This window comes from Mangifera indica, chromosome 18 (assembly GCF_011075055.1).
Source record: "Mangifera indica cultivar Alphonso chromosome 18, CATAS_Mindica_2.1, whole genome shotgun sequence".
NCBI classification, from domain to species: Eukaryota; Viridiplantae; Streptophyta; class Magnoliopsida; order Sapindales; family Anacardiaceae; genus Mangifera; species Mangifera indica.
This window is the reverse complement of record NC_058154.1, coordinates 11,351,803-11,363,490: the sequence shown is the minus strand read 5'-3', so window position 1 is coordinate 11,363,490 and position 11,688 is coordinate 11,351,803. Positions and strand designations below refer to the sequence as shown.

Below are 11,688 nucleotides of genomic sequence, written 5' to 3'. Positions count from 1 at the left end.
CTGCTCTTACTAAGATCCCCTGCAAACCAACCTCAGCAGCAACACACATGCAATGGAATAGGAAAAGTAATACAACCATAGAGGATAGAGGATAATGAAAATATGTATTGTATTGAATATTTTCCAATGAAGTTTACAAATCAATTCTTCAATACAATGACTATTTCCATTTACTACTGCTAATCAATTACAATTCTAGCAACAGATTAATCACAAAAAGATAACACAAAAACTCAGTTGAGTCCCTACAGTGCATGCTCAGCTTCCAAGAGAACCATTCTCTCCCCACTTTTCCTTAGTTGTCTCACCTACCTCTTTTTCCAGCACCTGCTCTCCTTTTTTAACTCTTTTCACAGCTACTTCTTTCTCTTTTTCCCCTGTTTTGCCACTTTTCATATTTTTTGTGGCTGGTTTTGCATTAGAACAACAGCCTTCTGATTTTGTGTTAGAGCAATAGCCTTCTGATCCCTTTTTCCAACTGTTAAAATTCCTCCCTTTTATACTCTCTCTTTTCTTGCAGGAAATGTATATATGAGTCCTAACAGCCACGAACCTTCTTAGTTCTGGCTATGGCTGGTGACCCTGCCTTCTTGTGCTCAGCTATAATATACAGCAAGAATTTGCTGTATATAGTACGTGGAGGAACATTGGTTGCTTTCAGACTTGGATTGTTCTTGGTTATAGATCCAGAGAGCCAATGGACGGCCACTGTTGTGATCATCATGTGCTCCAGTGTCCCATTTCTCATCAAATATTTGGGCCGAAAGTCTACCATTTCGACCCCTCTTGTTGTACGAATGATAACAGGATTAATTAAACAGTCTTTCTCTCGTAGCACCCTGCGAGAGAGAATATCAGAAAGATTAGCTAGTCATAGAAAAGTGAGCTACCAAAGCATGTCACAAAAAATTGATTGATTACAGTACTGTTGTTTAACCTCTCTTAATTTCACTCCAACAATTGATTTCACTTATCTAATTCCCTTACAATGCTAACAAGGAATCCATCCTTTGATTCTTCAGCAAGTTCAACCACAAAAATATATAACCATATAACATAGAAGCAAAAAAAAAGTCATATTCAGGATACAAAGTTTTGGGTCCTATAAGCAGATTTCAGGGGCTTTTACCTGTATACCATATACATAAAAGAATTGGTAAACTATGTGATTGAATCTTTTTTATCCCAAAATTGTACATCAAGGAATGGCAGGAAACGCTTCTTTTCTTTAGCTGGAGAAGACCAACTGGATCTGAGTCCGCCATTGTGTCAAAATATTCCTCATACTCGAATGAATGAATGACAGAACAAGGCTTTTCTTTTGGAGAAGGATAATCACTTCTGAGTCCACAATCGTGCCAACAAACTCTGCATGCTTTCAAGTTTCTCACTGAGTTGCTTAATATTGCTAAGATGGTCAATGGAAGATTCTGAACTATCTACGTTGGTAATGAGTGCTGCACACTTGGCCTGGGAATCCAAAACTGCCTTCTCAAGTGAAGCCAATGTTGATTCCAGCGTTGCAATAGGGCTTTCATTAGTAAAAAATGCTGGGGTACTACGACCAGTATTACCCCTGCTGTGCTTCGGGGAGAAAATTTGTTCCAATCCCTCACTCCCTGCAAATCATGGAACTATAAATTCCTAATCTCAGCAAGCAAAAAGCTAGGGTAGAGTAAAATCCGAGCAGTGCGAAAACAGACAAACAAAATGATTCTGAAGTATAATCTGAATTCTTATGTGTCTAGTAGCAGCATTGTTTTCAAGTCAGTAAGAAAACATGCTAATTCTAGTTTAATTCTAGACAATCCAGATTGACCAGAATTAAATTATTTATTTCAGCTACTACTTTGATTCTTGTTGATTCTCTGTTGTCTTATACTTGCTACCAACATTTATATGCTCCAATTTATTCAAATAAAATCCTAAATGGCCCAAAACAAATTAAGATCCAAAACCCCAATCCTAATAACCTCAATTTCAATGAAATTGCACTCTGCTTTTAACAAAACATTTTGAGTGCTTCCAAATTTTGAAGAACAAATACTTTCATCTACAAGCAAGAAGGTAGACAACTTGTTCCTGAACAGAATTGATAAAAAAATCTCGGGCATTTAAACATACCAAGATTGCTGAGTTGATTTATGGCAGCCTGGCCAATTGACTTTTCCAGCTTGAGTAGCCGCAGGACTCCAGCAGTGATCCGACCCATTGAATCAACTTCAGACTTGCACAGCAAAGCAAGGTGTTGAAGCTCATCCTTTGTTACAACGGCTTCAATCTACAGGATAAACACACCATCATTCAGAATATTCCAACTAAGATAGTTGCCATTATCAAATACCTGAAAAAAATATCACAGTACCGGTTCCTTAACAGAAAATTTCAAGTTCTCCACCATCCAGCTGACCATTTCATTCTCAGCACTGTCCTCCAATATAATCAAACGAGCTTCAACATTTATACCTCCACATGTCTTGGCACTTTCTTTGATCCCATTTGCAGGTAAGACATGTTCAGGTAAACCCTTTTGGACCTGAGGCTTCAGAGTCTGCAAGCCTTCTACACTAACCTACATGAATTATCATGTAAAATAATCCATTAGAAACAACAAAGTAAAATATCAAGGAATATATCAAGTTAAAATAAAATAACAGGAGTAGGAAAATGGAAGCTGCTAAAAACACTTGACCACATCAAGTCTATCAAGTATCACAAAACAAGAAAGATTGCCAAGCCCAGAGTCCAACCAAATCTGACAAAAATTTCTGATTCCATATGCATGACAGTTAATCATGTTCTCATGCTTCATATCCAAAAAATGAGATTCAGCAAGCCATCCGAAATTTAACCAGTTTATTCCTTTTAATTCAGCCCCCAGGCGCCACAGTGAAAAAGAAAGAGAGAGAGGGAGAAAAGTTTGAACCAAATTCAGTGCACCTCAAGTTCAAAAATTAAGTTGCATCTCAACAATTAAATTTATTTAATGGATTAGTCAACAAGATTACCCACAATAACTGTTGGAATATATATGTCCCACGGTAGGAAGAAAAATAAAAAATGAAATATATATAAACTAATAGATAGCCAAGTTAGATTAATTTAAGTCTTTAACAGTTAAAGCACGGAACATATTAAAGTTCATAATTAATAACGATGTTGATCCACACTCCAAATTTAAATGGCCCAAGATTTCTAACATGGTATCAAAGTCTATTGATTGAAGACTTGTTTGAGTACGGTGGGCTAAGTTAAAAGAAGTCAAAATCTTTGACCTAAACCCAAGTGAACCCATAAGCTACCTGAGAAGAGCTAGGCCTTATTTCAGGCTGAACCAAGAAGAATCAAACGTAAGTTTAATTGGGTCACCTCATGTATGGCAAGTGTGAACTGAGACTAATTACACTTGAGGGGAGTACTGGAATATGTAAGTCCCACATTGGGAAGAAAAATGAAAGGAGATAAAATGTAATACATACCCAAATTAGACTGCTTTAATTCATTTTAACCATTGGAACCCAAAACATGTAAAAGCCCATTAACAAAGATACCGATCCAGACTCCAAGTTTAATCAGCCCAAGATTTCTAACAATAAGCTCACTACTTCAAACAGGCTATCAATCTAGTATCATACCAAATACTGTAATATCAAATAGGTTCTAAGATGGCAAACAAAAGTGTATACATAATGACTACCTGAAATAAAATCAACATTTTTGCATACATATTTATTAATTATGCTTTTACCACCTGAAATTAAAATGTAATTGAAGCCTACAAGACAAAAGAGAAGACAAGAAAGTGGAAGAACTTACTATAACCAATTCCACAGGATACTTATGGGTACTCAGTGAATCTTCTTTGCCATTCAGAATTTCCTTTGGGCTACTTCTTGCTTTTACACTCAAACTCCGGAAAGTTGTGTGCCAACACCTCTCTTCTCTGCTCATAACTTCATGGCTGTAAAAGCACCACCTTTCTGCCATCTCCTGTGCACCTTCGAGAGCAAATAACCAGTCTCTAAATTCCACAGACACATCAACATCATCTGGCAATCCCAATTGCATAAGACCATCTCTCCCATCTCCTGAACTTTCACCTGGAAAAAAGAAATAAATTAAGACTGCAGTTGAAAGAGGAGGTGAAATATGCATAGATTGGTACTGCAGCATTTGCATAAGCATCAACCAAATAAAATTTAACAAAGTATTTGATTCCTTACCTTCTTTCAGATTTTCAACAGTAAGAGCTGATGCTTTGAAAAGTTTTGACAATGGCCCTGCTGATAAATGCTTTAATCCTTTAGACAGACCCTCTCCCGGACCACCATCAGGGCCAAGTATTCCGAATCGATGGAGCAGGGCTTCAGCATAGTTCATACCTCCGCCAAGGCGAACACACGAAATACAAGCTGATACGTTTAAACTATGACATTCTCTATCCCTTTCACTGAGAGGAATGACGTGTACCATACTCAAATCCAGAAAAGGAACCACAAATGCATTGCCATTCAATTGATACTTTCTTTTGTTATCTACCCAGAATACAGCTCTTAGCTGTGGGTTTCCAGTTCCATTGACCAGAGGACTGCCATCAACAGAAGGTAGCATTGTACCATTTCCATGTGCCAAGTTTCCCTCAGTGTCTACACAATCCACCTCAACGGTCTCCCAACGTAAAGTGGATGAAACAGCAATTGCACCACCAAGAGTTCTATGAGTAATTTTGTTAAACATATCTTTCACAATAAACTGAACCAAAGGCATTCCCTGTATATTCATGAAAGAAGACTCTAGAAATCTGTACGTCTTTGGAATGTGGATACTGGAATATGCATTTTGATATTTGCAGGAGCTGGTGGTCATCGTAACGAAGTTTTGAGTGTGGTAAAAATGATGTTTTGTAAGTTTTGGCTTCTTTTGTGGTTCAAATACAATAAAGATTTAGAGCTTATTTTGTGGTGGCTGTTGCAGGACTTTCATCCTTCAGACATATATCGCATTGCAAGTTGTGGCATGGACAACACTGTTAAGATTTGGTCAATGAAAGGTAGGATTCTGGCACATTAAATGTGATTATTTTTCACTGCGATATTGATAGGAAGGAAAGCTTACAGCATATAATTAGCCACTTTAGACTTCCAAAATATCTGTTATTATTCTGAAGACTTGAAAATTATGCATCTACCTACACATGAAAATTGTCCCCCGATATAAACTATACTACAATGTTTGTTGAGTAGTGCAGCTGGCTGGATATATTTCTGATTTGTAGTTAGGCAGACACTAAGTGTGGATTTTTTTTTCTTTTTATCTTTTTTTTTTGCAGAATTTTGGACATATGTGGAGAAGTCATTCACATGGACAGATCTTCCTTCAAAATTTCCCACAAAATATGTGCAGTTCCCTGTAGGTTTCATAGTTTCATTTTCAGTTGTGGATGAATTGGACTTGATTATCCATAGTTTTAGGACTACTTTTCTCATTTTTCAGGTCTTCATTGCTTCTGTTCATTCGAGTTATGTTGACTGTAATAGGTGGCTTGGTGATTTTGTTTTGTCAAAGGTCAATCATTTGTTATTCCCATACAATGTCTTTGTTAACATCACATTTCAAGCTTGGGGGCAGTACTTGTTTATTGTGTATAGCGTTCTCTTAGAATGCCGAAACTCCTATTAATGTTACATTTAGTGGTTGTCTGTGTTGCATGATTGCAGAGTGTTGACAATGAAATTGTGTTGTGGGAGCCAAAAATGAAGGAACAGTCTCCTGGAGAGGTTATTATTTTCTTGATGCTTGTTTACTTTTGATTTATCTATTTCCTTAATTTTCTCTATATCAGTACATTAGCCTGTGAAAAGCTGATTTTGTTTGGGCGTTATAATACTTGTCGCTGATCATTTTGCCATTTTATTGTATTGTTTTTGCTGTTTAGGGTACGGCTGATATCCTCCAAAAATACCCTGTTCCTGAGTGTGATATCTGGTTTATCAAGTTCTCCTGTGACTTCCATTACAATGCAGCTGCTATTGGTAATGCAACAATTAATTGTTTTTGTACTCTTTTACATGTGTTCTTGCAGACACATATAACTTCATATTGAATTGCACAAATGCTCATTGCATAGATGGTTATTACTGAAATAATTCCTTCTAATATTGAAAAATTTTGGTATCCAACCACCAGGTAATAGGGAAGGGAAGATTTATGTTTGGGAGCTGCAAAGTAGCCCCCCTGTTCTCATCGCAAGGTTGGTACCTAGCTGCCTTAATTGTCCACTGTGAAATTCCCCACAATTCTTCATTTGACGGATATACACCTTATTATCACTCTCAGGCTCTCTCACGCGCAGTCAAAATCTCCGATCAGACAGACTGCCATGTCCTTCGATGGAAGGTAATTAGTGGATAGAAATCTAGCAGTTTCTTCCCAATACGAAATTATCTTGTAGTATGCTGAAACTAGTCGTATTGTTTAAACGATCTTTCTCTTGTTGCAGTACAATCCTCAGCTGTTGCGAGGATGGAGCTATATGGAGATGGGATGCTGTACCAACTTCCTGAGTTATCTAAGTGGGTTAACTTGAAGACCTTTGTTAAAGCTCTTTTGTTGTATTGTTAAATTATAGAGGACATGAACATAAAGTTGACTGCATGACTCCTTTAAGTAAACCTGTTGCATTTTATTGACAAATTTGACTGCCATGACAAAATTTGGGGTGCTCACAGGTTGCTAAAAATGGTTACTTTTTACTCAATTTGACGGGAATCTTCTTTGAACTTAATTCAGAGCCTATAGGGCCAGCAACCCAGCTTCAAGAACTCGGAAACTTCCAACATTTTGTTGCCTTATAACAAGATGAAGTTTTTCCTTTTGGGTTAATTTGCGGCAGGTGATAATATGTATATATAGTTTTGATTTTATAATTAGGTATATAAATAATGTGATACCATGTGATTGTTTCTTTGGAGTTCTTACCAATTACAAGCTCGGTGACAGTAATTAATTTCTGAAGAGCGTCCCAGAAAATAAGTCAGAAAAGAAAAATATGGTTCAAAGCAAAGCTTTTCATGGAGTTTGAGTATTGGGCTCGCAGGAGCTGGTGACACGCTTTTTGAAGATTCAACGTGTTGGCCCAACAAAAAATAAATAATTGATCATAATTTTAGATAAGTTGCAGTACATTTTTGGGAAATTTTAAAAAATAGCCAAAATGCCCTCCCATTAAGCCAAAATGCCCAAAATCACTATTTCCAAGCCAAAATGCCCAAAATCACTGTTTCAAAAAAAAAAATGCCTATGACTTTTTTTAAATACCGAAATTACCCTTTCCCTCATATTTATATAACTCTTCCACTCACTATAGGGTTTTAATGGAATTTTAGATAAATATTGAGGGTTTTTAGATATTTTACACTATAAAAGATTTTGATATTTATTTATTTATTTAAAACTTTTTCTAAAATGACAAAATTACCCCTCCCTTCATTTATATAACTCTTCTCACTCATTATAAGGTTACATGTAATTTAGAATAAATATGGGGGGTTTTTGGATATTTTACATTGTAAAGGCATTTTCATATTTATTAATATATTATATTACTTTTTCTAAAATGTCAAAAATACCCTTCCCCTCATCTATATAAACTCTTCTCACTCATTTTATTTCCACACACTTCTCATATCACTCAAACACTTACTCTCACTTTCATTTTTTTTGTTAACATCAATTAGTAGGGATTCGTTCGGACGAAGGAAGTTCGTATTTCTGAATTCGACTCGAAAAAATACTATTCATCAAAAAAAGGTATTTATGTCAATCTTATCCTAAAACTTCATTTTATTTGTTAAGTATAGTTTTTATGTCGTAATATGGGGGTTAAATGCAATATTTGACAAGTATTGGGGGTTAAATGTAATTTAGGATAAATATGAGGGGTTTTTGGATATTTTACATTGTAAAGGCATTTTCATATTTATTTATATATTTCATTACTTTTTCTAAAATGTCAAAAATACCCTTCCCCTCATCTATATAAACCCTCCTCACTCATTTTATTTCCACACTCTTCTCATATCACTCAAACACTTACTCTCACTTTCATTTTTTTTGTTAACATCAATTAGTAGGGATTCGTTCGGACGAAGGAAGTTCGTATTTCTGAATTCGACTCAAAAAAATACTATTCATCAAAAAAAGGTATTTATGTCAATCTTATCCTAAAACTTCATTTTATTTGTTAAGTATAGTTTTTATGTCGTAATATAAGGGTTAAATGCAATATTTGACAAGTATTGGGGGTTAAATGTAATTTAGGATAAATATGAGGGGTTTTTGGATATTTTACATTGTAAAGGCATTTTCATATTTATTTATATATTTCATTACTTTTTCTAAAATGTCAAAAATACCCTTCCCCTCATCTATATAAACCCTCCTCACTCATTTTATTTCCACACTCTTCTCATATCACTCAAACACTTACTCTCACTTTCATTTTTTTTGTTAACATCAATTAGTAGGGATTCGTTCGGACGAAGGAAGTTCGTATTTCTAAATTCGACTCGAAAAAATACTATTCATCAAGAAAAGATATTTATGTCAATCTTATCCTAAAACTTCATTTTATTTGTTAAGTATAGTTTTTATGTCGTAATATAAGGGTTAAATGCAATATTTGACAAGTATTGGGGGTTAAATGTAATTTAGGATAAATATGAGGGGTTTTTGGATATTTTACATTGTAAAGGCATTTTCATATTTATTTATATATTTCATTACTTTTTCTAAAATGTCAAAAATACCCTTCCCCTCATCTATATAAACCCTCCTCACTCATTTTATTTCCACACTCTTCTCATATCACTCAAACACTTACTCTCACTTTCATTTTTTTTGTTAACATCAATTAGTAGGGATTCGTTCGGACGAAGGAAGTTCGTATTTCTAAATTCGACTCGAAAAAATACTATTCATCAAGAAAAGGTATTTATGTCAATCTTATCCTAAAACTTCATTTTATTTGTTAAGTATAGTTTTTATGTCGTAATATGGGGGTTAAATGCAATATTTGACAAGTATTGGGGGTTAAATGTAATTTAGGATAAATATGAGGGGTTTTTGGATATTTTACATTGTAAAGGCATTTTCATATTTATTTATATATTTCATTACTTTTTCTAAAATGTCAAAAATACCCTTCCCTCATCTATATAAACCCTCCTCACTCATTTTATTTCCACACTCTTCTCATATCACTCAAACACTTACTCTCACTTTCATTTTTTTTGTTAACATCAATTAGTAGGGATTCGTTCGGACGAAGGAAGTTCGTATTTCTGAATTCGACTCGAAAAAATACTATTCATCAAGAAAAGATATTTATGTCAATCTTATCCTAAAACTTCATTTTATTTGTTAAGTATAGTTTTTATGTCGTAATATAAGGGTTAAATGCAATATTTGACAAGTATTGGGGGTTAAATGTAATTTAGGATAAATATGAGGGGTTTTTGGATATTTTACATTGTAAAGGCATTTTCATATTTATTTATATATTTCATTACTTTTTCTAAAATGTCAAAAATACCCTTCCCCTCATCTATATAAACCCTCCTCACTCATTTTATTTCCACACTCTTCTCATATCACTCAAACACTTACTCTCACTTTCATTTTTTTTGTTAACATCAATTAGTAGGGATTCGTTCGGACGAAGGAAGTTCGTATTTCTAAATTCGACTCGAAAAAATACTATTTATCAAGAAAAGGTATTTATGTCAATCTTATCCTAAAACTTCATTTTATTTGTTAAGTATAGTTTTTATGTCGTAATATGGGGGTTAAATGCAATATTTGACAAGTATTGGGGGTTAAATGTAATTTAGGATAAATATGAGGGGTTTTTGGATATTTTACATTGTTATGGGGTTTTAGATATTTTACAATATATACAGGATTTATATAACATGTTAAAAATATATAAGGATTGCTTTGATACAAGACGACATACAAGGGTGTCAAATGAAATGTTATTAAAATTAGGGCGTATTTTCATGTTAAACATTGCAGGCGCATTATAATTAAAATTATAGGTTTTTTCGAGTTTCACCGCTTTAGGATATATCAATGCACATTTTTCTTATTTCTGAAGAATTTTTCGATTATTGTCATTCTATGGTATTTCAACTTTTAGGATTCAAATTTCAGTTTTGTTTTTTTGAATTTCACCGTTTTAGCATATATCAAATCGTATTTTTCAGTTTTTTTTAGAATTGTTCAATTATTACCATTCTAGGGTATTTCAATTTTTAGAATTCGAATTTAAGCTCAGTTTTTTTTTTAATTTATCGTTTTAGGATATATCCACTAGTATTTTTCAGATTTCTGCAGAAATTATTTATTATTGACATTTTAAAGTAATTCAAAATATAAAATTTGAATATCTATTTCAAAGTATAGATATTATAAAAACGTTTTAAATAGAACGTTACAAACAGATAGATGCATTTTGATATAAGATAACATACGAAAGTGTTATATAAATTGTTAAATAATTATAGGGGGGTAAATAACATATTAAAAAAATATGAAGAGTTTTTTTTAATTATTAATAATTGTACGGCTGATTTACATAGTTATTATTGATTTTTTTTTTATACCTGAATAATTATCTTCAAAAACTTGTCATTGCAGGATTGATATTTAAAATGGAGGGTTATGCATCAGTTCGTTACCAGGGAGAATGGATTCAAGGTCGCAACAACACAATGAAATATGTTGGAGGAGCCAAACAATTGATTAAAATCCCTTATGGAACAACATTCGAGGGATTTATTGAGCTTTTGACGGAGTATTGCAGTATTGATCCAATGAAAAACTACATTCAAGTATCAATGAAGCCAAGAAAAATTGAGCTCAACTGTCCCATCCAGATCCAAAATGATGAAGATGTGCAAGGTCTTCTTGAGATGTCCCAGTACTTTCAGGAATGTATTCCTGTTTTTGTTATATGTACCCCAATTGAAGTGCAGAAGGAAGAAGATGAAGATGAAGATAAGGATGAAGATGAAAAAGAAAGCAGTTGGGTCAAAAAAGAATACGATTTGGAAAAGTTGATTGATTTCAGTAATGACCCATTATATATTGCAAACTCATGGGCTCATGGAGAAAAAGATATAGTTCCCTATTGGGGTGACTTCGATGGAAATGATATGCCCGACATTCCTTCAGACGATGTAGAGCCTGAGTATATGGCATCAGTAACCGAGGGTATAGATAGTTTACGGCTTGAAGATCCTACTTCAGGTGGTGGAAATTATTCTGGGCCGTTTTTTGACAATGTCCCCACTGATCCATTTAGGTGGCTTCCTGATTTTCCTCCACAACCATCAGCATCATCAAGTGGTTCCAGATCAATCCGAGAGGAGAATGGGGTCAAGATTGGTGATATTTTTCACAGTAAAGTCCAATTGATTGACGCCATGACACAATTCGCCTAACTCAAAGGATTTCAATTTGGTGTCAAAAAGTCTGACAAGAAAAGGTGGGAAATTAAATGCAAGGCTGAAAATTGTAAGTGGTATATACATGCAACCAAGTCCACTGTCGGTGATGTGTGGGGGATCAACTCTATGAATCCTACCCACACATGTTTAGTTGATCAAATCATGCCACATCACAGAC

At 34.3% G+C, this 11,688-nt stretch overlaps 2 protein-coding genes across 2 annotated transcripts; one reads left to right on the top strand and one right to left on the bottom strand.

Moving 5' to 3' along the window:
- Positions 1–538: 538 nt before the first annotated feature.
- LOC123201719 lies at positions 539–4,866 on the bottom strand. The gene is made up of 6 exons (XM_044617283.1): positions 4,224–4,866; positions 3,817–4,100; positions 2,366–2,572; positions 2,125–2,281; positions 1,340–1,619; positions 539–839 (listed from the first exon to the last, which is right to left on the bottom strand). The coding sequence occupies exons 1-6, from the start codon at positions 4,864–4,866 to the stop codon at positions 539–541; spliced, it is 1,872 nt and encodes a 623-aa protein (XP_044473218.1).
- Positions 4,785–6,753, top strand: LOC123202371 (polycomb group protein FIE1-like). The gene is made up of 9 exons (XM_044618278.1): positions 4,785–4,887; positions 4,975–5,050; positions 5,330–5,409; positions 5,494–5,565; positions 5,718–5,777; positions 5,936–6,032; positions 6,187–6,250; positions 6,337–6,396; positions 6,500–6,753. The coding sequence occupies exons 2-9, from the start codon at positions 5,017–5,019 to the stop codon at positions 6,561–6,563; spliced, it is 531 nt and encodes a 176-aa protein (XP_044474213.1). The 5' UTR covers positions 4,785–4,887; positions 4,975–5,016; the 3' UTR covers positions 6,564–6,753.
- Positions 6,754–11,688: the final 4,935 nt, after the last annotated feature.